The 24,828-nt window shown below is 45.1% G+C and overlaps 4 protein-coding genes across 4 annotated transcripts; 2 read left to right on the top strand and 2 right to left on the bottom strand.

Annotated features, from left to right (window-relative positions):
• Nucleotides 1-1,216: 1,216 nt before the first annotated feature.
• Nucleotides 1,217-2,680, top strand: K441DRAFT_689787 (uncharacterized protein; the record flags this gene model as incomplete). The annotated part of the gene is made up of 2 exons (XM_067652333.1): nucleotides 1,217-2,408; nucleotides 2,466-2,680. The coding sequence occupies 2 exons, from the start codon at nucleotides 1,217-1,219 to the stop codon at nucleotides 2,678-2,680; spliced, it is 1,407 nt and encodes a 468-aa protein (XP_067499433.1).
• Nucleotides 2,681-5,189: 2,509 nt separating this feature from the next.
• Nucleotides 5,190-8,540, bottom strand: K441DRAFT_680796 (uncharacterized protein; the record flags this gene model as incomplete). The annotated part of the gene is made up of 1 exon (XM_067651400.1): nucleotides 5,190-8,540. The coding sequence occupies one exon, from the start codon at nucleotides 8,538-8,540 to the stop codon at nucleotides 5,190-5,192; it is 3,351 nt and encodes a 1,116-aa protein (XP_067499434.1).
• Nucleotides 8,541-9,452: 912 nt separating this feature from the next.
• K441DRAFT_667067 (uncharacterized protein) lies at nucleotides 9,453-12,820 on the bottom strand. Its single transcript, XM_067649761.1, has 5 exons — nucleotides 12,105-12,820; nucleotides 10,032-12,055; nucleotides 9,793-9,979; nucleotides 9,595-9,745; nucleotides 9,453-9,546 (listed from the first exon to the last, which is right to left on the bottom strand). The coding sequence occupies exons 1-3, from the start codon at nucleotides 12,630-12,632 to the stop codon at nucleotides 9,946-9,948; spliced, it is 2,586 nt and encodes an 861-aa protein (XP_067499435.1). The 5' UTR covers nucleotides 12,633-12,820; the 3' UTR covers nucleotides 9,453-9,546; nucleotides 9,595-9,745; nucleotides 9,793-9,945.
• A 192-nt stretch (nucleotides 12,821-13,012) lies between these two features.
• K441DRAFT_581861 (uncharacterized protein) lies at nucleotides 13,013-16,054 on the top strand (the record flags this gene model as incomplete). The annotated part of the gene is made up of 8 exons (XM_067644432.1): nucleotides 13,013-13,324; nucleotides 13,389-13,581; nucleotides 13,632-14,034; nucleotides 14,124-14,719; nucleotides 14,777-14,885; nucleotides 14,943-15,197; nucleotides 15,253-15,701; nucleotides 15,762-16,054. 8 exons carry the CDS (start codon nucleotides 13,013-13,015, stop codon nucleotides 16,052-16,054), a joined length of 2,610 nt encoding a protein of 869 aa, XP_067499436.1.
• Between the last annotated feature and the right edge of the window lie 8,774 nt (nucleotides 16,055-24,828).

The raw sequence follows: 24,828 nt of genomic DNA on the forward strand, positions 1-24,828 counted from the left end.
AATCTGAAAAAGCGTAATACAGCTAACGCTTTCCATTCAATGAGGAATACTCTCTCATATACTTCGGTCAGGATGATTTTACAAGCCGATATGAGCCCGAAACTTCGTCTTCTCTATTGTGTAAAGTAACACGACGTGGCAGTCACTTTTGTATGCCCACGCCAAGAGAACCTTTCCTGCATAAAGCATTTCACCAAACATTAAATTGACAGGTTATGAACTGCTTCCCGGTTTTACTACAGCTTCACTGTAAGCAGCTGTTGGCTTGTCCCATACGATAACAGGATCCAAGTAGCCTCAATTTGAGGGCGCATAAGGCAAGTCACCATAGGCGGATGCTTAGGTGAAGATGAAGCTCAAGAGTATTTAGAAAGTCGATATGGGAGAGGTAGGGGAGGAAATGCGCAATCTGGTTATGTCAGTGAGACGGGCCTAGAATATGAGTATAAGGGAGTATCAGTTGGAAGAGACTTGTAGTAGAGAATGCAAGTTACTTGCTGACGAAGTTTCGACTCTAGAGATGTGTTTAGGGCTAAGCCTGCCGTCATCTCGCTACCGAAGAGCGCCCCATGAAGGAGAGCACCTCCTCCTTATCCGAAACACTTGTTTCCAGGGCGCCTCTTTGTCACTACACTATCAAAGATTTTGGGATTACTACTAGATCTACGGATAGGATACAAGAAAGGCAATGAATACTGAGTAATGGTATCGACAAGCCTTTTTAGAGTCGCTCGCTTGTAGCAAACACAACTCTGGAAGTGCAGTTGCCGCCCGATTTTCCGCTACAATCACCCTGGTGGCCTCGTCCTCTAACTGTATCGGCGCTTTCTTTCTAAACGATTTCGCATTGATGGCACATCTGCATGNGTGTTCGCGCGCGACGACAGGATCCCCCTGCGTTGTTCCTTGATAATCTACGACTGATATTGCCTCAGGAAGCGCCAGGAGGCCTGTCCGGGCCTATCCGGGCCTGTCTCGTTCCCGTCATGCGGATGAACTGTTTAACATTGCGTCTGTGTGCAGGCAGCATTGGACCACCCTTCTCGATAAGGTCGCACGGCTGAACTCCACCCTCTCGCAACCATAGCAGCTTGTTAGAATGTACTCAGATTCATCCGCCATGATATCTCCCTTAAGATGGCAGAATTAAGCCATCTCAACTTCTTTTATTATCACATATTCTCCATCCTAAATGCGGATCTGCTATTCGTGGATCATGCCGCCGTTCTTTTTCCTCTTCTTCATCCTCTCCTCCGCGAGTGCTGCTCCACTGTTTGACACTACCAACCTCGAACGAAGGTCTTCTAATTCTACTTCAACCACTCCCGTTCTGGGGTGGGTTTCGTCGCCTGATGGTCGAGGGACAATAGATATTGTCTGGTCATGTGTATTCACGACGTTCCTCTGCAGCTGGTCCGTCCTTTGTCTAAATGTCCCGGCCTTGGGGGATGGACCATGGCATATGTTCCGCCGCAAGATTTACCTCTCTGGACTAGCAGTCATTGGCCCCGAATTCCTTTTCCAAATCGCACTCGGTCAGTGGATCTCAGCACGCCGATCTGTGAAGGAATTCAAAGCTTCGGGCCATTCTGGATGGACCATAAACCATGCATTCTTTGCCGACATGGGCGGGTTCCGTCTGTACACACGGGACTGGGTTCCGTTTCCCGTCAATGCGAAACAACTACATTATTTGATAGCCAAGGGCTATGTCCAGTATCCAGACATTGACAAGCAAGTCATCGGAGACAAAAATAAAATGGATGGGCTTGTTAGAGTTATAACAACTTTACAGACTTTGTGGTTCGTTATAAACTCTGTTGCCCGGGTAGCGCAACATCTCACGTTAACCGTATTCGAATTAACAACCCTCGGATTCATCGTTTGCACAATAGGGACAACATTCTGCTGGGCCCACAAACCGTCCGATGTCGCCTATGCTATGAGTATTGAATCTAACGCAACAATAGCTGAGATATTGCTCGAGGCCGGGGACGCTGCGAAGGATCCGTATAGCCGAACACCTCTTGACTTCATTAGCCGTAAGGAGTGGGCGTGGTCGATGTTATGGTCCAATTGGGTAAACATTCTCCGAAGAATGCACATCATATTCGACCCCGGAGTACGCCCGGTTAACCGTCGAACAAATGACGAGTTCTTAGACCTTTCGGGGTCGTCACTCGCCGTTCTCTTCCTCTTCCAAACAACCTACGCCGGCATCCTCCTTTGCGGCTGGAATTTCTGGTTCCCAACACCAGTTGAGCAACTGCTATGGCGTATTGCGACTGTCATGATCATGACAAGCATTTGCTCATATTGGGTTGTGGAGATGGTCGTCTTCCGCATACTTCCAGCGATGAAGAAAAGGCTCTCACATCATATTGCCCACGCTACCTCTTGGGACACGAGTAAGCGCACTAAGCGTGTCCCATACCGATTTGAAAAATCACGTATTGGAAAAAAAGCGAGATCGGTGGTGCGGGCTTTGAGGAATAATTCGTTACAGAAGGACCCTGCTCTGGAGATTCCCATGAAGGCATTGTTGCCAGTATATCTTGTCGCCGTTTGTTATTGCACCTCGAGAACATACGTTCTGCTTGCTGATGTAGTGGAGATGCGCCGCCTTCCACCTAGTGCATTCGCCACCGTGAATTGGTCTCAATTTTTCCCGCATTTTTAAGGCTAGTTTTCGCGGACCCGAGAATCTTTATCCTTCACATTTGACGACTGCTTGAGCACCCGACGCACCTACGGGAATGTATACTACTTTTAAGGCTCTCGGTATCTTGAGTGTTCTCTCCCTCATCACAGAAGCAGTCAACTTGCTCTTGCATTAACTGTATCTTTCAACATCTCTAAACATCGCCATTGCCTGTTCATTTAATAAACCAAAATTATTGCCTAAGCGGACCCATTCCACTCACCGCTGAGAAGTGGGGTCCATCCCTTAAGGCCATCTCGTCCAACATCACTATTAGAATTTTCCTCCTAAAACATTCCTAAGCATCACAACCAATCCTTGTTATGGCCGATCGGTTCTCCTTCCCAAACGGCTACCACCTACTCACAGCCACGCATAGTAGTGCCCTAACCTGGAATCAAGCCGACCTAACTCCCATCTTCAGCTCTGGATCAGCGGGCGGCATACTCGCAGCAGAGAAAGCAGCAAACGACACCGGACTACTCGCCATCGTAGACGGCCAAGTTGTCATCCTACATGACGTGCAGCGGGGACGGGACAAGAACTACTGCTTCAAAGGCACAGAGGTCCGTTGCACCTCCCCTCCCTAGAAAATCCCAGCAGACCCCAGCAGCGCATAGCAGACCCCAGCAAAAGTACATAATCTAACCTCCCCAAAACAGGGCGAAATCCGACCCCTCCAATTCTCCCCAGACTTGCAAACCCTCTCCTTCAACACGACCCCTCCGTGCAGACCTACTCTTCACCACAACACACCCTGCTCTCCCCCACTCACACGTACCCGTCCTCGCCGACCGTCCTGGCAATCAGCGCTACGGCCCTCCTCTCCGCCTCCACGCGCTGCCAACCCTCTGCCTCTCCTCCCTCGCCGCCGCCTCCCCGGCCTCCCATACCTCTACCACGACCACTACCACCATCTACACTGTAAGCTTTGCAGTGTGTGGGAATTGAACGAGCAACTTAATTGTAAATCTACGGAAATCAAGTGGTATAAATACATAAAAGTAGACCAAGTCGGTGAGCGAGTCAAGGGCTAGGCAACTGAAACAAGGTGGTACGCTAGTAAGACAAATAACGTTTTGACATGGTACCGGTAGTCAGTTACATACACCACCCCGCCTCCATAACCCCCGTAACAGCCGCCCCATTCCACCCCACGCGCCCTCACACCTTCCTCCTCGGCTTCAGTGACGGGACCGTGGCCGCATACCACTGGCCGCAGCCGAAACCCCAACCCCAGTCCCAGCCCTAATCCCAGTCCCAGCGCTCTTCCTCCCCATCGCACGCCACGCGCGCCGTCAGTGTTAGCGAGGACGGGCGCGTGCGGTTGCTGGAGTGCAGGATGCGCGAGGCAAGGGCCGGGGCGGTGCTGAGGACGTGTGAGGTTGAGGGGGCGGTTGAGATTGGGGGGGTTGGCGGTTCTAGAAACGCGATTGGGTCGTGGGGTTGGAGCTGGGGATGGGTCTAGAAAGGGGGGTGGGAATAGGAGTGGGGGTGGGGATACAGGAGTGGAGGAGAGCGCGGTTGCGGTGGCGCGGCGGGATTGGGTCGTGAGGGTGTTTGACGGGGNGGGGTTGCTCAGGGGGGAAGGCGAGGGTTCGGGGGCCGGTGGTCGGGGTGCAGTGGGTTGAAGGGCCAGGTCTGGGTCCAGGTTCAGGTCCAAGTCAAGGGTTAGGTACCATGCCAGCACCAAGCCCACCGGCAGAGGGCGGGGATGAAGTAGGGGAGGAGGGAGGCGATGAGGCGGACGAGGAAGAAGGGCAGAAGGCAACGAGGGAACCGCCAAGCACGTCAAGATCTCCAAGCCAGCCGTCCTACCCGTAGTCCTCGACGTGGATCTATTCTCGCCCGCGCGCGCACACACGGCACCAAAGCTGCATCGTAGACGCACGAGGCCGCGGATCGGAAATGAGACGCTTAGGACGCCGTCGATGTTCCCAGTCACGGGCCTAAGCAGCAGCAGGGGGAAAGAGGAAGCGGGGGTGGTGACGTTTAGGACGCCGTTGAGCTCGCCGTTGAGCTCGCTGTTGAGCTCGAGAACTAGCACGTCAGTGGAGAGAGACGATGTTATGATGAGCGGTGCGATTCAAGGGGGCGTGCTGCATTGGAGGCTGCATAGAGACTGCGTGAGGATAGTAAAAGGCTGGAGGAGGTGAGGCAGCTGAAGGCTCGGATTAAGCATTTGAAGATGGCTGCGCATCGACATAGGCGTTGAAGGAAGGTTGAGATGGGTGTTGTTTTCCTGTTCTCTACTTAGCTGAATATGCTTTGACTATACCGTTCAGATGTACATATATTAGAAACCATTCTGCAAAAGAATGTCCCGCCATGCAATCATATCCCCATTGCGCTGATGCCGATATCGGTGCAGATAGAAATGGCTTCCTAGCAGTCATGCCAACATCAACATCAAGAATCAAACAACATTATCGTATCATAAGCCAACCCAAGGCTCCAAACACCACAATACCCAACCATGAATGCCAGCCTACACGGCAACCATATCACCAACAACCCCATCAACCTCATCCTCACTCTCGTCGACGCCAATCCCCGAATCGAATTTCCTCCTCCCATGCCCANTCCTCATATTCACAACGCGAACTCGATCTTTAACCTTAGCCACGCGCCCATCCATGACACGATGCATATCCCCGCCGTTGGCAAGATGCAACGTGACGCCCTCAACCTTGATATCCTCCACCTCGCGCAGGGCCTCGCCGCTCCGCTGACCCAACCCGGCCGCGCGTGCTTCAACGCGCTGCATCATCGCGCGCATCTCCTTGGTCATGGCCTCCGCCGTGTCCCTGCCATCGTCTGCTCGGGCGCGGAACTTCGCCTTCAGCTCCTCTAGCCTCGCGCTCAGCGCCGCGATATCGACGGCGCGGGCGTCGGCGACCAGACGCATGGCGTCGATCTCGCGGTTCTTCTGCGCGAGCACGGCCGCGTACTCGGCGTCGCGGTCGTGGCCGGTCTGGGTGAGCGATGCAATTTCGGATTCGCGGGAGGCGATGAGGGAGCGCAGGGACGAGACTTCGTCGGCGTGCGCGTTGACGATGTTGAGGAGTTCGGTCGCTTCAGCTTCGACGCGGTGTTCGAGGGACGACTTCTGGGCGGTCAGTTGCTCGATTTCGGTGTGCGCGGAGGCGAGCTCGTCGGTTAGGCCTGCGATGGTAGAGTCTTGTTTCGCTATCACGGCTTGGTGTGCAGAGGCGGTGGTGGCTGCTTCATTCTGGAGCGTCTCGATGGTAGCGTCGCGGTCTATGATGGTCTGTGCTAAGTCCACGATGTCGGACCGGAGCGATGAAATCTGGCTGGATGTGTTCTGAGAAAGCTCTTCATACTCCTGGCGGATTGTCTCGAGGGCCGTTTCCAGTCGTGCGATTTCCGCATCCGTGGATTCAATGAGCGCATTCTTCTCCTCTACCATTCGCTCCAGCTTCTGCTCCGTCTTTGCAAGCTCCAGCTCTAGCTCAGCGATTGTGACATTTCGGGCAGCAGACTCTGCCTCAACTGCCCGACGCTGAATAGCCTCAGCCTCTATATCTTTCTCAAACTGCGCGTTACGGGCCTTAGCCTCTTCATTTAAATGTTTGATAGAGTTTTCTTTCTCCATCTGCACTTGGAACAGTTTGGAGCGCAATTCGTTTGCTTGTATGCCGGTGTCATGGATCTTTGATTCCAACTCCGCAATCTTCTCGTTACGCTCATCAAGTGTTGCCTCAGCCGCTTCACGTTGGCGGTGCTCAGAATCGGCAAGAGAGCGGAGCGAGTCGAGCTCAGCGTTCAATTTTTTAAGTGATTCCTCAGCATCCTCTATCTTGATTTCCAGATTGGCTATGGAAGTAGTCTTCTTATCAAGTTCTGCTTCCGCGGTTTCACGCTGTGCTTTCTCGGCTTGGGCAAGAGTATCGATGCGCGACACTTGGGCGCGGAGATCTTCAAGATCCTTTTCAGCGGCATCAATCTTAGCTTCAAGCCCATTAATGAAGGTCAGCTTTTGCTCGGCGTCGGTTTCGGCTGTTTCACGAGCTTCGGCCTCGACTCGAAGTCGTGATTCTAGATCAGCGATCTGGTTGGCGTAGTCTTCTTCCATTTGGGCAATTTTAGCTTCATGCTCTTGCTCCATACGAGTAACCAAGCCCTCGAGGCTAGCGACTTCATTACGGTAACCCTCAAGGGCCTTCTGCAGACGTTCAATAGAGACGTTTTGGTTGGAGACTTCCTCCTCTAGGCCATCAATCTTGGCGTCCATCTCAGTAATGTCCTTGTCCCGCTCGTCCATAGCATCATGCATGACCGCAAGCTCATCTTCCAGTTCGATAATAGTCCTCTGCCGCTCTTCGTTTTGAACATCCAAAGTATGCCATTGTTGTTCGAGGGCTGTTTTGCGAGCATCGACCTCAGCAAGCTTGTCGATCAAACCAGTATTCTGAGTTTGAAGAACCTTCTCCATCTGATTGTGCTGCTCCACTAGGGCGGTCTTTTCCTTCAGCTCGGCCATGAGACCTTTGATGTGGCTGGTCAAGGCAGCAAGGAGTTCGCCATTCTCCAGGTTAGTTGGAGTACCGCTAGGAAGGAGATACTCAAGCTGGGCACGGGCTTCACGGAATGAAGTCCGAATTGCTTGAAGAACCACATCGGAGCCTGCTTCCGGGTCTGCGAACCCAAGACCTTGAAGTTCAATGGAGAGGATTTGTAGGGCGGCTTTAGCATCTGCTGCTTCGCGGGCGAGAGAAGCAATAGCACCTTCGAATCGCATGATATCGGCCTCATGGGCGGAATCCGGAAGGGAAGCTTGAGTGGCGGCTTCCGAGAGCGATTGACTGCTCGTGAGCTTGGACATGGATGACTGTGATGAGTAGAAGCCATTTACGTGTGGAGTAGCATGCATGTCTTCTTGGGAAACATTAATGTCCTCAGGGTCGACAAGGACAAGGTCGTGATTATCGTCGTCGTCCATGTCGACATCTGCACTGTCGCCTCGCTCGCTGCCGGAGAAGATGCCCTGAGTCTTGTGATCGGAGATTTCTTTTCTGAGTCTGCTTAGCTCATCCTCCATCTGCTTGACCTTGTCGTTATTGCCACTGATGTCGATGCCCATCTGTCGCTGTATCTCCGCCTCTAGCATCAGTTCTTTAACCCTTTCGTCCTTCTCTCGAACTTGGCGTCGAAGATGTTCCACTTCATGTCTAGTCCGAATATCTTCCTTGTTGTGTTCTTCGATGTCATTGACCTCTTCGCTGAGATGACTGCGGCGAAGTCGACGCTTCATGCGATCGTCCAGTATCGCTCGAAGGGGCACAAACTGAAGTTCTCGAGCAGCATTTCCGGCACCTGGTTGCGAGTTGTGCAGTTGGGTAGGAAGCGAAAAGCGGGAATTGCGACCTGATTTCGTAGGTTGGGCTAGGGTGGTACGATTCAGATGTGGTGTCAGCCCACTGGAGGGTAAGTTTCGAGGGGTTGTGGCTGGGGTCGTAGAGTCTGGTTCAACAGAAGGGCCAGGATCAGAGAAGCGGGTACGCTTGCCAGCAGTCTTGTTGATGACGACCTGGATGGTATCCGGTTGGTCATAATGGAGGACAGCATTTTGTAATTCTTGGTTAAGCTGTGTGGAATCATCCACGATTGTTCGCTTGACTCGTTTCTTGGGGGAGTGTTGAACACCGTCGGTGGGAGCGGGTGAAGAAGATGAAGTAGCTTCATACGGGGAGTTTAAGTTCCGGTTGGTTAAGTCGGTGGACGGAGTTCTGCTCTGCCGCTTACGTCGAACACCTCGAGGAGGGGGAGCATCACCAGGGCCGTCGTAGTGGCCTGAAGAATGTCGGATTCGTGCCATGACGTGGTCTATGTTTACCAAAACTGAGTACCCAAGAAAAAAGTCAAGGCAGTTGAACCAGGATGTTCAAGAGTTGTGGTTTGGGGGAAATAAAAGCACAAGCAAGATTTCGCAAGAATTAAAGACGTTGGGAGAAAAAAGGTATGGCGGTGAGAATAACAAATGCTCGGATGAGGAGGTTGGGTTCTGTTTTATGCGGGAAGCCACACATCATCACTAAAGCTAAGCGAATTCATAGCGAATGGATGGCATGCAAGACAAAAAGTGAAAATAAATACCGGGCCCTCCCTGCCACTCAATGCAACATTACGTCGACGCGTCGCTGGGTCAACAACGCGTTTTTGTAACATTTTCAACTATATTTTCGAAACCAAACAGATTCGTTAGTGTATAGAGCAGCGCATAATAGGAGATGCTCACGACGCTGTACATTTGGCCAAAGATGCATTTTGCAAACATCATCGGAAAATTTTCTTAGCGTGACTCACGAGCCTCAGAAAGCTAGGCCGTTGCCAAGCCCTTACACTTTATGACGACACTAAGCTCGGTAAACCCTGGTCTCTCGTGCTTGAACCCAAGAAATACAGAAGTTCGTAGAAGATTCTGCTAGCATCCAACTCAAATGCAATCGAGGGGTGACCCACTCCAAACTCCTGGTGTCATTTTCCTTTTTCTTGATGAATTACAGATACTAAGCCAGTACAGTGCCAAGACATCATCTAATCGTAACAACCAATATTAGAACAACCTATTTTATTTACCAACTCGCTTGAAATGTTCCTACTGGTACGATTAACGCCGAAGTGCTAGAAGGAAATAAGTTCGATCATAAAAGCGAGCGCAAACACTAGCAAGCAGAGTCAGTTACTATAGTGAACAATGATTAAGAATTAATTTTAAGACATACTTGAAGCCTTCGAGTACTTGCATCGGACTCGGGGTGATGGTTTCGCGAGAGCAGCAAATCTGCTAGATCTTTCTTCGTTTTCTGAATGTCTATTATATGCTGCAAATATTAGTCAATTTCGTAGTGACCTTTGGAGGAATGCCCTACTTCTTCAAACGAATTTTTCATGTAGAAGCGGATAGTGGTGACTTCTTTTGTTTGGCCCATGCGGTGGATACGCGAAAGAGCTTGTTCTTCGACGGTGGGATTCCAATGTGGTTCCATGAGATATGCGCGAGACGCGACGGTGAGGTTAAGTCTTTTCCGATTAGCGGGCACTTTTGTCAATCCAAAGGGGTCTCTTACCCGACAGCACCGCAAGACAAAGTCAGAAGCATGACTCGTACGTCCGGGTCGCTACGAAAACTGTCAATTGCGGCCTGCCTCTGCTTCTGGGAACCTTGCCCGTCGAAGCGAACGCAGGCTATGGACACATTCGTAAGACCACTTTCCACCAAATCAAGGGTTGAGGTCCAGAACGAGAACACAATACTATAATTTTCAGCTTGGGAGTCGTAGGTATTTCCACCTAATAAAAGACATACCTCTTGGTGGCACTATCGAGACTCTTTAATTGAAAAACTAGTGCAGCGACCTTGGTAGGAAGGGTGTGGAGGAGATCTGGTGTATTTCTTCGCTTAGGGTATTCAGTAGAGCCGGATAATACGACTGGAGATATTGAACAAGGTGGAGAATGACCGCAATATGGCACTGGCACAGCTGTCCCGGCACCTTTATCCAAACAGGCTGGGCAAAAAAGACGAAGGCAGCGGGAGAGATGTGCTTGCCTTTCAGGTTTCCTCCCGGCTGCTGAAAAAATATATTCGGAAGTCTCTAAATCTATGGAGCATGCGTAGCAGGATGTGTTTCCGAAGGCCAATAAAGAGTTAAAGTACCGCTGCGCAAGCTGGGAAGTCCACTCTTGGTTTGCTGGGCTTGCACTGCATGAGTTCTCTGTAGAAGGACGGTAGTAGACGCCGAGATTGCAGATCATGCGGAGACTGTTTATTTGCTGAAGAACGTTCAGATATGACCCGGATGCTTCAGATCCGCTACTTAAAGCCTCATCCAGGGCTCGCACTGCTCTTGTTTTGGCCTCTTCATATATTGAGGATTCCTCTGGACTAAATTCAAAGTAACAAACGGTATCATGTCTTCGAGGTAGTTGGATTGTGGATTTGGATCGGCGGAGCAATAAGCATCGTAACAACGTTTTCAGTCTTTTGACGGCTTCTTCCTCGTTCCCTTGTTTCCATATCTGGATGATATCGGTCTCAAACACTTTCGGTTGATAATATGGATACACACGGAGGAATTTGAACAAAGCAGCCAGGTCAGAAAGCCGATTCTGCAAAGGGGTACCCGTGACGGCCCAACGGGAGACAGCCTCAAGGGCACATATAGCTTTCGCTATTTGAGAACTACAGTTCCGAATCCAATGCGCTTCATCAAGAATAACCCGTCGCCAGCGTGTAGCAAATAGGGTGCTCGCTTTCAGATCAATAGCTTTCTTCCACTCAGCGGAAACGGTATGATAAGTTGTAATAATGATATCGTATTGGTTCAATTGGTTAGAACAAGAAACACGATTTCGGCCGTGATATCTGTACCACCTAAGACTGTTAGGTTGCAGGTGCTCTTTAAATTGTTCCTCCCAGGCAGAAATCAGTGGGGGTGGCATAATCACTAAGGTAGGCTTCCTGTAAGAAAAATTCTGCGGCGGTGATTCCACATCTAGCAGGCATGGCTCGCTTTGGGATGAGATTGCATCACTCGCAATGAGCGAGATCATAGTCAACGTTTTCCCAAGGCCCATTGGGTCTGCCAGAATACCTCCACTAAACTGAGGCGGGGGTTCGCTTCGACATGTTTCCGTGACTTGGTTAACAAACGCTCTTCCCCGCGTGGATTTAATCTCTTTCCAGAGATCCATAGCGTTGGAGTTGAGATTCCAAACTTTTTCTCTGCGATTCATGAAAGTTAATGCTTGTTTCTGATGTCTACTAAGCGTCGTCCTTAGCCCATGAGGTTGCTTTGCCTCAAGCAAGTCTTCCTCAGTGTTGAGAATCTCCAGAAGATCCTTAGGGCTCTGGAGATTTTCAACCTGGTCGGCAAGGAAGGAGTCGTCCAGATCAAATGTCATTGCACAATCTTCTGAGATCCTTGCAGATAAGCGATGTGGATTACGATATCTAACATTGCGGTCGCAACCACGAGGATCCTGCAAAAACAAGCCGCAGTCCTGAAAGAAGCGGCCGATGTCTTCAAATAGTTCACCGCTACCGTAAATAATGATAGAAAGTGAACATATTGTCCGTGAAAGATCATCGAGGCCTCGTTTGCGGCTCGCTGAGGCCGTTTTACCATCCAAATCACATTGAACTTGGAGGTCGATCGCATGGTCCTCGCGTAGAGCTTGAACTATATGTGAGTGTTCGGTTGCAATTGATCCCTGAATAGGACATTCTCCTATAGTGGTGAAGCTTATCGACGAGTCGAATCGGACAGCGAGGGGCGTAGCTATTTCGAAAGTGAACTGGGTTTGGATTTCTGCGCCCAGTCCAGAAACCTGCACGAAGTGAGCATGCATGCTAAGCCAACAGATGCCAATCTTATACCATGCCAAAGCAAACTTGCTCATCATTAGCTGAAGCTTTTTTGACCAGTGGATTATAGAGATGTGATCTGTCGACGTCTCCCACTAAAATCTCTGCTGGATCTAACTCGGCTTTCGGTTCTAACCTTGGGTGCGCAGCTTCAGTAAGGGAAGTAGTTTTCTTTGAGTGATGCCACCCTCCAGAAATATCTGATAGGAGAGATGGAAAAGAATTGGCATTACAGCTGCTTCTGGTGTCCGTCCAATATTGCTCGGCAACCAAGAGTTCTTCGTGGGGCTGGTCAATCTGGTCGCCCTGTCCTGGATGCCTGACTAGTTGATTTATACTGGGCTCAACTTGTAGTATTTCTTCAGCATAACGACGTTGCTGGAAGGGAGTATGAAGTTTTGTTCCTCCACCTGTCTCATACGCCTGCTGTTCAGACCCTTGTTGCACCCATCTTGCTTCCTGACCCTCGGCGGCAGAAAGAAGTCGTCGTCTTTTAGGCTCGGTGAATCCGAATCTTTCGGGTTCAATGTGGGATTGCATAGTCCATGACAGTGTCGGGAGCTATAGTCGTACTGAAGGATGTAATCGTAGGAAAAATCGCAGGCTTCTCGACACGCGCGAAAATGAAGGGGGCTCCTACTGAAGGGTTTGTAAAAATATAGGAATTTGGTACGCAAAACCGGGTATGTCCAGGTTCAGATGTTGTGATGCAGGGTGTAGGGCAAAGTAGATTTCAGTGCTGCGCCCTCAAGGAGCTCCACAAGACTGGCGCACAAGGCTGGCGTGGCGGTGCTGCATCTTATCCGCTGGCAATGCGGCAATCTGCTGAAGCATCGATCCTAGAAAAGACTCCCACTGATAGAGTCTTCGTGAGAGCTTGTAACTTCAGCCTCATTCATCGGTTGATTAGGACGTGCCTCATGGCGGCCCCTCCCGCCAGTGCGCCCGGTTCTGTAGCCGCGGTAGATACGATCCAGCAAGCGTTCGAGGACTTCGAACGAACAGTAACGCCTAACGACTCCTACACATTTTCCGCGACGACTTTGGGGAATGTGCGGCAGGCGGCCCTTGATGTTGAGCGGTTGCTGGCTGCTCGACAGTCCCTTTGCAATGTGGCCCGTCTTGAACCATTTTTCACTGGGTTAGAACATTACTCGAAAGTCATCGAGATCCTCTGCAACGGAACTCCTTACCTCCCCTGGATTTGGGCTCCCGTCAAACTTGCCTTGCAGGTAGGCACTGTCATTCGCATGCCCCAAAAGCCTTCGCGACTCGGCTTACTTAAACAATCCGCAGCTTGCTTCTGAGCATATCGAATCTTTCAAAATCATTATCGACGCATACACACAGATTGCAGAGACACTACCACGATTCGATAGGCTGGGTGAAGCTTTCAAAGCGAATCCTGAATTCCAGCAGGTCTTAGCTGTCTTTTATGCAGATATCCTACGGTTCCATAAAGAAGCCTACATATTTCTTCGCAGGAGCGGTTTGTTCACTTCCCAGCCATTTGAGAGACCTAAACTGAATGTTGCTCAGGTTGGAGTACCTTCTTTCGTTCTTCATGGGGCCGCTTTAATCGTCGATTTAAGGGTATTCTCGCAAACCTATCGAGACATTCAGAGTTAGTGGATAAGGAGGCCAATGCCTGGGATATCGCTGAAGCACAGAAATGGAGAAAGGAAACAAGGCTTTGGAGAGAAGAATCTCTTTCGGAGATTGCCAAGCGGGAAAGGGAACAAACTTCCGCCCAATATCAGTCAGTACTCTTATGGTTGGAGGCCAAGGACTCAGAACAGGACGACATTTTCGATGCGCTTTTAAATTCCAGTTATCCAGGAACATGTGAATGGATTTTAAAGAACTCAAAGATAGTCTCTTGGCTGCGGCAAGAACAACATGAACCATTCCTATGGCTTATGGGAAAACCTGGCTCTGGCAAGTAAATTCAAGTTTCGCCCTAATCTTGGTTTTTTTTAACCCAGTCAGTAAATCGCCCTATACAGCAGCTAACATATGGGAAGGCAAAAGTGTTATGACCAGCAGAATCATTCATTTTCTCCAACAAGATAAACAAACAACTCTACTGTACCACTTTTGTACGTATGTTTCATCGCCATCGACCCGATATGGCCATATTCTCAGATCGTTGGTTGCCAAGCTGCTCCGAGGCAATGGCGATCTTCTGGCATATGTCTATGAAGAATATGTCTTAGACCGCAAGACTGCGTCGCCAACAAATTTGGAACACCTCATCCTAACGCTTTTGCCTTCCCTATCAAGTGAACGGTCCAAGGTTGCAGTCAGAATCATCTTGGATGGATTAGACGAATGTGAAGAGGACCAGCAACAGCGTATCATAAAAATATTAGATCGCGCCAGTCGCTTGCCGACGACTGGCACTGTCTGCAAAGTACTTGTATCCAGTCGAGATACCCCAAAATTGACAAGATTGTTGAGGAGAAAACCTTCTATTTCTTTCAAAGATGAAATTGTGGCCGTATCGAAGGCAATACAATACTACATCCAGAAAAGATTGGATGATATGAAACTGGAATTGTTGGAGTTACAGATAACTGATTCACAAATCGAGTATGCTAGGAATGCTATTGTAGCGAAGTCTGATGGTATGATTATCTGTCTATTTCCAATTGAAGATACTATTATTTACTAGCATTGGAAAGGGATGATACTCTGGGCTCGACTTGTTTTAGACATGCTCAGCTCAGAAGTTTTCAATTTCAACGATATGAAAGCTGCAGTCGACTCCTTGCCGAAGGGATTGCCGGAGTTGTAAGCACCATCACCTATGGTTCGCTAGGAGTTATCTTTTAGCTGACGTCTTCTTAGCTATGGTAGAATTCTGAGTCGGCTTTATGCGCAATTGGGCTCCGCCTCCCTTGAAAGAGCTAGGCGCACCTTATCATGGATTGCGTTCGCAAAAAGGCCGATGAAAAAGTTTGAGTTGCAGACAGTCATTGACCTCCACACGGAAAATACTGTTCTCACTCCTTTACTTCCTGATCAGGTGTTTGACCTGTGTAAGCCGCTGATAGAAATCAGCTCAGAAGGCATACTCCGATTTGTGCATTTGTCAGTCCAAGAGTAAGGCTATCAACCCACTAGACTGCGACATGCCCTAATAATACTCATCACCCAGATATCTTGTAGATCCTACGAGTGGTCCTTTTCTCAGAGAGACTATCGGTTGTCGTGATATGTCTATAGCCTGTGCGGTGTATCTTACCAACGCTCTGCGAGTGCTCAGCCCGTCTTTCTCCGAACATGATCGAAATTGCCTAGTCGGAAAGGGCCTTCACGGGTTTCACCTCTATGCCCACGAGTTCTGGATCGAGCATCTGTTAGGATTCGCAAAGATTGATGGCGACATTGTTACAGGAGGTTCCACTCCCTTATCACGCTTACTCCATGAGTTTTGCAACATGATTCACCCATCTAACGCAGTAGATCCAACTATTATGGATGGTGATGCCAGCCCATCAAACTGGGATGCAAGACTGGCTCTGCTCGCAGCAGATGATCGTATATATGCCGCTGTTACCTCTGAGCTCTATTTCCGTTCTCGTACAGAAGACGGAGCTCGCACGCGTATGTAAACATCCTATTCCGTATTCGAGCTACAATGAAGCCTAATGTTATGTTTTATAGCAAATTCTGGCCGGACTCCAAGTACTGCGCTAACACAAGCTCTGAAGACTTATCAAAACACTGTGCAGCTTCTTCTTGACTCCGAATCGTATCCTGGATTAGGCCGGGAAGAGCTGGAGACCTTCAAGACCACGTATAGGACTGAAGCATACACTTGCCGATATTCTCGATGCCCACGTGCATCCAATGGATTCAAATCAGATCAGTTGCGTTGCCAACATGAAAATGGTGTTCACGGCTCGGCTGATCGTCGGTCAGCCAAAAAATCACGTGTTCGGCTAGCCACCTGTTAAGCGCCGCCACGGCCGCCCAGCTGGCTCTATAGCTGGCTCTACAAATAGAGGTCGCATTGATGCCTCAACTGGTCGCGAGCCCTCAGCATTTAAGCAAAATACTGGATATACTAACCGCGGGCGTGGCCGTGGCCGCCCGCGTAGCCGCAGAGGCAATGCGCAGACCTCAAATAGAGGCGGTACCAACCAAATCAGTCTAGGCACTGCCTTACAGACCACTGCGCAATCCACTCAATCGACTCAGGAGCAAGTAGGTGGTATCACAGGTGGTAAAAATGGTAGTGGGAGTCAAGATGCCTCTGCAGATAGCTTGCCAAGTATTAGCGGCAATATTTCACAGGCTTACAGTGGTCGTGGGACCTTGCCCTTTCAGCACGACTTCACTAAGGGGTCCTTTGGCGCATTCTAGCTCTGATTTGAACTCTACAAGTTAACGTCTTAGCCACCCAGACGAGACAGCCACCCACCCGAGACAGTGCATGGGCCTCCTACGAAAATCAAAATCAAATTGACATCAAAATTAACCCCAAAATCAACCTAAATTAACCCTATTATATAAATACACTATAATCCATTGGTAGTTCCTTCCAAACCTTCTTTATAAAGGTAATAACCCCCCATAATACAGCCTTCCTTTCCTTTACCCTCTTCTCTTCCTACTCCTTTTAAAGCTTTTCATCGTTCTTCCCTTGTGCCTTTGCTACTAATAAAACTCGTGCCTTCCCATAGGCGGCTTTTATCTTACTATAACGCTCCTCCTCTTACCTTTTAAGAAGCTTCTAATTTATTCGCTTGAGGATTATATTATTAGCTACCGTACTTAATGTAAACTGTTAAATATTATGTATAGCTTAAGAATATAGGGGTAATACACCTTGCAAGAGCTGCCTAAATATTTTAGTAAGTCTTTCCTCTATAAAAGAAGACACGGGTATATTAAATTTATGGCCATTCTTGTCTATAAAGCTTATATAGGAAGGAGTTATTAGCCAAATCTTTTCTAAAATAATTAAAGGATTAAATGGTAGAAGGCTAGTTGCTTACTATACGCTTACTATATTAAATGGTTATATAGCTTCGTCTTGTATAGCTTAGTAATACTTAAGGAACTTAGGCTTAGTAATATTAACAGCTTTATAGAAGGCGAAGTTATAGAGGTGCTTTTAATAGGCTTTTAATAAGGGGCTTATTAGCGACTTAGTTAATCGAGGTATAAGCACGGTATAAGGGACGTGCAAGCCTATATAATTGGATTGTCTATAAACGAGAATCTAAAGCTAGAGAAAGGAAAGGAGAAGAAGAGCAGCGCTGGTTAAAGTAGGGTTCTTTTATACGGTCCTCTAGTTACATAACCTCAAAGTTCTGCTAAGTTCTACCAGTTAAGTTCTGCCAAGTTCTGCTAGTTCTGCCAGTGCCGTAATATTACCCCCCCCTCCGTAAAAGCCTGCCCTTAGGCTTTGTATGTCTATATTATGCCCATAGGGCGTTCTTATCTTTATGCTCTTCCGGTAGCTTATTATCTTTATTATGCTAGCATTCCATCCATTTGTCTAGGTACTTTGGCGGTCCTAGTTTATTAGGGTAACAGCTATAGAATTCTTAAAGCTTATAGGGACTGCTAATAAAGTTCTATATAGGGTACTAGGTAGGATCTAAGTCATAGCCTTTCCAACTAACGCGGTACTTTAGCGTTTTCCTTACTAGCTTACAGGCTAGTATCTCTTTAATTTCCTATTTATTATCGCTACTGACTTAAATCGACAGGGGGGGTTCGTTCTTTTATCTAGGTAATAGGTCATTTATAGCCTTCCGTAGCTTATCTAGTAAAAAGATAGGGTAAACCTTAATTAAATCTAGGAGCTCTACTTTATATAAATTGCCTATTTTCTTAAGAACCTTATACGGTCCTGCTATCTAATAATTGAGCTTATAGCTAGGCCGTTCCGTCTTCTAGTTCTTTATTATAACCCAAACCATATTACCTACGGTAAAGTTGGGCTCGCGCCTATACTTATTTGCCTACTATTTTATTAATTTTTAGGCCTTTTTTAGGTTTATATAGGCTACTATCTAGGCTTCCTCTAAGCGCTTGGCGTACTACTAAGCTTCCTTATAAGACAGTTTCTTGCGTATAGTCTATAGTCCTTCTAGCCTATCCTAGTTAAAGCTTATTTAGGGTAAATACCTTATTTCTAGTTAGATAGATGCAAATCCTATAGAGTTATAGGGTAGGGTCGCCTGGGCGTAGTTTATTAGAGGTAGCAGTTCGCCCTAGTTATCTTAGAAGTAGTTAATAAAGGGCCGGAGTCTCTAGTCTAAGTATTAATTTATAATCTCCGTCTAACTATCTATCTAGAGGTAGTACGCTGTAGAAAGCTTTAGCCTAATTTCTAAAATCTGGGTAAACTCGTTCCAGAAAGCCGATATAAACTATAGTCTATAGTCCGATATAATAGTATCTAGTAGTCCGTAAATTTAGTAGATGTAATAGATATATAGTTAGGCCGCCTCTTTAGCATTAATATTCTTATAATAGGGGATTAAGAAAGGGCGTTTGCCAAATCGGTTAACCAAGATTATAACTATATCGTACCCGTTACGGTCTACTAGTAGTTCATAAAAGTCTATAAAGATATACTACTAGGGGCGCTCTGGTATTAGGAGTAGCTTTAATAGTCTTAGGGTCTTATCTTGTGGAATTATAGACCTATAGCAGTTATTGCAGTTCCTTATATAACGGTTAATATCCGTAACCATTCTAGGCTAGTAGTAACGGTCACTAATAATTTTACAGGTTTTATTTTTTCTAGGGTAGGCCGTAAAGACCTAGGTATATGCTTTAGTAATAAGCCGGGTTTATAAGTTCTTTTCTTTTACTACTACTAGCCGTTCCCAGTACTTAAGTAGTCCATTTTTAAGGGACTATAGGCTAGTAACATCCTTTACCTTTTTACGGTACTCCTATAAAGAAGGGTCCGTACGGTTTACTTACAGTAGTTCATTAATAAGGTCGAATTCCATAGGGTTAATAGGATATATCTCGGCGCTTAAAGATTTAGTACTTAGTTCTTCCCGTATCTAAGGGTTAAGGTGCTTTAGTTATAGTAGCGTCTAGGTCTATAATAAGACCTTTACGGCCATCTAGTTATCTAGGTCTTATTTACGCCTTATAAAAGCGTCCGCACGGTTAGTAGCGCCTAGCCTATATATAATTAGGAAGTTAAACTGGGATAGGATATCTACCTAGCGCGCCTGCCGGGCCGTAAGGGCTTTTATTATTATAAAATATTCTAAGGCCTTATAATCTAAAACCACTTAGATAGGTTTAGGGGTCCCTTTTAACTATACTTACCAGTGCTAAAAGCTATAGATAATAGCCAATATTTCTTTATTATAAATTGGGTAGTTTAGCTCAGCATCTATTATAGTCTTTAAGTAGTAAGCAGTAGGGTGCTATTCCCTATCCGTCTACTTCTGGGAATAAACGCTAGTAATAACACTATCTAAGGCATCCGTTTCTAGTATTAAGGGCTATTTTAGGTTAAAGTAGGCGAGTAAAGGAGCGGAGACTAGCCGTTTTTTAAGTTCACTAAAAGCCTACCTACATACGGTATTAAAGTAGAAGGGCTGGTCCTTTATTATAAGGCAGCTAAGGGGCTAAGTAATTCTACTATAGTTCTTAATAAAGCGTTAGTAGAAGTTATAGAAGCCTAGGAATAACTATATCCCTTTTACGGTCCGTAGTGGTTCCTATTAATTAATTACGGCCGTCTTTTCTAGGTCTGCCTTAATTCCGTCCATACTAATAATAAACCCTAGGTACTTTATTTACTTTATACTAAACTCTAACTTCTTAATATTAGCCTAGAGGCTAGTATTATAAAGCCATTATAGGACCTTATAGACGTACTCCTTATATTCTAACTTGTTTTTGGAGTAAATTATAATATTATCTAGGTAGGCTGTACAGAAGTCATTAAGGTAGTTAAAGAGTATATCATTTATATATTGTTGGTACGTAGTAGGTCCGTTAGTCAGTCTAAAAGGAAGTACTTTATATTTATATAATCCGTATTAAGTCCGAAATATAGTAAGGTTTATAGATCTAGGGTTTATTCTAATTTAGTAAAAGGCCTAGCGGATATTAAGCTTTGTAAATACCTTAGCTCTATTTATTTAGGCTAGCGTTTTATCTAGTAAGGGCAGCGGATAACGGTCTTTGCGGGTTATATTATTAAGCTTATAGTAGTTAATACAGAAACAAAGTCCTCCGTTTAGCTTTTTTATAAAGAGAATAGGGGAGGCAAATGGGGCCTAACTAGGCTCAATAAACCCCTTTACTAGGTTATCCACAATATACTACTTAGTGGCCTATAATTCGGCAATAGATTATTTATAAAGGGGGGTATAGCTAAGGACGTTTTCCTTATCTAGTTTAATCTTAATCTTATAGTTATACGGTCGGTAGGGTAGGAGTATATTAAATACTACCTTGGAGAATACGTTTTTGAACTCTTAGTACTAATAGGGTAGTTTCCGTTCTACTAGCTCCTTATTTATAAGCTTATCCTCCTCTTAGGCTAGGGTCTCTTTTTCTTTAATTATTTAATCAATTTTATATAAGCTAGTTATAAAGGTAACGGTATCTAGCTAAACTAAGTTTTAGTAGAATCCTACAGCGCTAATATAGCAGATATTAACTGGTGGGAGGTCTATAGGTTTCTTTACGGATATTTATTAGGCCGTATTTTGCGGTATAGGGTTTATAGTCTTCCTTAGCTCGGTTCTATTTTCTGTAAGTTATCCTTTTAGTCTATTAGTTTAGTATACCATTTAATATTCCTGGCCTTCTATTATAGCTGTATAGGGCCTAGGTTCTCTACTAAGGACTTAGGTAGATTACTATTAACTTCCTAAGTCTATAGTGTGGGTAGCGTAATATAGGTAGCCTAGGGGCGGTGTAGTATATGGATCCGTTGCGGGTTAAGCTATATATCCTTCTTAAAGGCCTAGTCTCTACGTATAGCATCGGCCTAGTAGATAGTATTAGTCTGGGGTTATACTAGATTTTCTATTATAATGCTAATTTCTTTTATAAAAGAAGGGGTTAAGGGTAGGGTTTTGGGCTAGATAAGCCGTTTACTTTATATGTTAAGCTATAAACCTAAATAGGCTAGCCATTTCCTCCCTAAGATTATATTATAGCTTCTAAGGTCCGTAATTAGGAAGGGAATATTATACTACCTTCGCCGATTAACACGGAGGTGTATTTACAAAATACTTATAATAGGTTACCCTACCTATTTGTTATACCCGCGAATAGGAATTAGTTTAGGCAGGTCTTTTATAAATACGTTAAGAAAGTTAGCTAGCTTTATAGTATACTAGGTGTTAATTAGGGTAAAGGTATTTACTTTAGAGTTAGCTAAGGTAGAGGTTAAAACTTAATATCTATTACGGAATAAAGTATAAGAGATAGTATAGCTTCTTCTACTAACTAGCTAACCCAGATTAATATATAACATATTAATCCCTTTTAACCCTAGAGAGGAGTCTTTCTCTAAGATTTCTTTTTTTTTTAACTCTGTACTATCCTCCTAGATTAATAAAACCTTATTTATCTTTGCCTTTATTAAGTAGTTTCTTATAGAGTAGCCTAGTTAACCGTATAAGAAGTAAGCTTCTTAATCGCTAAGGGCCTATATATAGGGGTCGCTATATATAGGCCGGGTGTACACTAGACCTACGGTAGGGGTAGCTACGTAGCTAGCTACTAGGTTAACTATAGGCTAAGCGGCCGGTGCCGTAGGGGTTATTAATTATGCTAGGGCACTACGGGCCGTTCTTGCAGTACTTACGGCCTGGTTTATAAGGTTTCTAGTTTTTAGCTAATTAGCACGTGCCTTAATTTAACAAAGGCCTTAGTTAATAGCTAGGTAATAATCTATAAGTTCCTTTAACGTTTATACTATAGTATAAGCTAGTAGTACGGCCCGCTATAGGTCTAGGGTAAGCTTATTAAAGAGGTCTAGAAGTAGGTCTTTTTAGGGAATCTAGGCTTATCTAGCTAGGTATAAAAAGCAGGTCTAAAAGGCTGAAAAGGTCTCCGTTATTTTTATATTTAGACTTTTATAGCTAAGGTAGGCGTTCTATACCCTAAAAGGGTCCTTATAGATAGAAGATAGGTAGTTAATTATTTCTTCTTTAGAGAGGAAGGGCTCTGCTAAGTCCTGGGCGTATCGCGGACGTAGATATATCTATACGTCTCTACTAATACGGCTGAAAACGTAGGCCATCTTAGCTTAGGGGGTAGGAAAGTAGTTAGTATTAACTTTAAGCTTATCCTGTAATTAAAGCTTCTAGTTATTAAATATTAGGTTTATTTTATCCGTAAGTAGTAGGGGATCCGCGACCTTTACTAACCGCTTTAGTACTATATAGGTCTTGGTAAATCCACTAAGGCGCTAAAATAGGGCCTAAAGGACTGTAGTAAGTCTTTAGTTGTCTAATAATGACTTATTATTAGATATAGGGGTATCTCTAGCTTTAAGCAGCTCTCGCAGTCGTTTAATTTTGGTATTAGCTGCCGCAAGCTCCGCCTAGGGGGTTAAAACATTAATTATTTCTTTATCTAAAGTATTTAAGGGTCCTGTAGCTATTTTACCTACTACTATATTTTATAGCATGGTGGTAGGGGTATTAGGTAATTTTAGGTAATTTCTTTAAGGGTTCTAGTCTATACGTATCTTATAGGTCCTTTCCTTAGGGTTTTATTCTTTTCCTTTAGGTCCTGTCCTTATGGTCCTAGTAATATCCTTAGGGTCTTATTCTGTATCCTTGTCCTATTTATAGTCCTATAGATATATTTAAGTTCCTTTTTAGAAAGAAAGGGTAGTCTATTATTTACACGCTTGCGGAGAAGAGGATTAATTAATCTAATTGGTGGGTATAGGCTTAAAGGCATTAATTAAGAATGGGTATATTCGCAAGGCCATTTATAGGGGATTGCCCTGCCTTAACTAAACGTAATACCTACGGACCCGTGCGTAAGCATATCGCTATAGTATCTATTTATAAAGCCCAAAATATATAACTAAAGAAAAAGGTACGGGTGGGAGGGAAAGTAAGCAAGCAAGGCTTAATTTTGTAAATGTTAATAATGTTAATGTTGCTAAGATATAGGGGTGCTGCTATAGTACTCGCTTAGCCATATAGATATATCCATTTATTATTTATACGCTTATGGAGAAGAGGATTAATTAATCTAATTAGTGGGTATAGGCTTAAAGGTATTAATTAAGAATGGGTATATTTACAAGGCTATTTATAGGGAATTACCCTGCCTTAACTAAACGTAATACCTATAGACCTAAAAGCGCAGCGCCTATACCACATAAGGTAGAGTAGGGGGAAGAAAAAATAAAAAATAAAAAAGGGGGGGAAAGGAGAGATTTAAGTTAATGTATTAGAGTGCCAAAATAGGCACTCCTACACGCCGTTATGCCTAAATACCTTCGCCTATTGTATCTAGGGCGAGTAATAATAAGAACGGTATTGGCGTTCTATATTAGAAGTTTATACTTAGCTAAAATAGGTCTTTTAGGGATAATAAATAGTAAAGCTAGAACGCTTATAAGGACCACCGGCCTAGTTACTATATTTAGCCGTCTATAAAACCGTTATCTTAAGCGTATTAAGCAGCACCTTTTTAAAATAAGTGTCCGTTATAGAGCTTAGAGTAGAGGCTAAGAGCGGCAATTTTATACTTTAGCTTATTCCTAACCGTATAGCTTATAAAGGCCGATTTCTTAAAGTAAAAGAGAGGGGCGTTTCTAGGTTAGGGGTTATTTTTAAATAGGTGTTTTATAGCTCGAACTGCGCATTTAGGTTGCCCTAAAGCGGCAATTATAATTAAGACTCCTTAGTAATTAACGTCCGTTTTACTACGCTTTAGACATAATATTATATAGTCCTCTGCTAGCGTTATATCGTTTCTAGTATATTTTATAGTAGAGAAGGCGTAGCTATCTTTCTAAGCCTTAGTGTAGGTAATCTCGCCTAGATAAAGGAATTCCGTAAAGGCCGTGGTGATAATAGCGTTAAAGTTAAGATCCTTAATAGATTGGGCATTTAGGGTAACCAATTAAGCGAGGATGTCTTTGGTAATTAGCAATCTTTTAGCTATAGTAAAGGGATTTATAAATATTACACCGTCTAGAATCCTTTTAATAATAGAATTATTAAAGACGGAGGTGTTATAATTAGCGTTAATATAATGGGATTGAATTATGGAGACGTAGGCTTTAACTATAGTAGGCTTAATATAGCTTATTCCTGGACTAGCATTACCAAAGATCTATTAGGTAATCCATTCTCCTAGGTAGTAAAGGGGCGCTAGGTACTTTACCACTCTATAAAGGTCATAGTAGCCCTCCTAACTCTTAATTGCGGGATAGTATAAATCTCTTATTCTATTAGAGAGGCTATACTATAATAGTTAGCCAAAGCATTCTAAGGGGGCTTTTACCTTAATTTAGAAATTAGGTAGGGGGTCTTTAAAAGGAACTAGGTCTTCTATTTCGGCGTTAGATTAAATATAATAAAGAAGCGTATAGTAATGGTAAATTAGAAGTATCCTAATGCGGGTATAGTAATAACACCCTATTACAATTAAAACGAGATAGAGTATTAGCTAGCCCGTTTTTTATAAAGGAAACCCACTTTATATAGAGCGTAATATTATAGGCTGCGGCTAGTTAGAGAATCTTATAGAG

The sequence above is a fragment of the Cenococcum geophilum genome (assembly GCF_001692895.1).
Source record: "Cenococcum geophilum 1.58 unplaced genomic scaffold K441scaffold_52, whole genome shotgun sequence".
NCBI classification, from domain to species: Eukaryota; Fungi; Ascomycota; class Dothideomycetes; order Gloniales; family Gloniaceae; genus Cenococcum; species Cenococcum geophilum.

Excerpts from the sequence above, each read along its gene's own strand:
- K441DRAFT_667067 (XM_067649761.1), bottom strand. The coding sequence starts at position 12,632 with ATGCAATCCCACATTGAACCCGAAAGATTCGGATTCACCGAGCCTAAA. Across the intron at positions 12,056-12,104 it reads AGCAAGTTTGCTTTGGCATG|GTTTCTGGACTGGGCGCAGA; the intron begins GTATAAGATTGG and ends CACTTCGTGCAG. Across the intron at positions 9,980-10,031 it reads CTCGATAGTGCCACCAAGAG|GTATTGTGTTCTCGTTCTGG; the intron begins GTATGTCTTTTA and ends CTGAAAATTATA.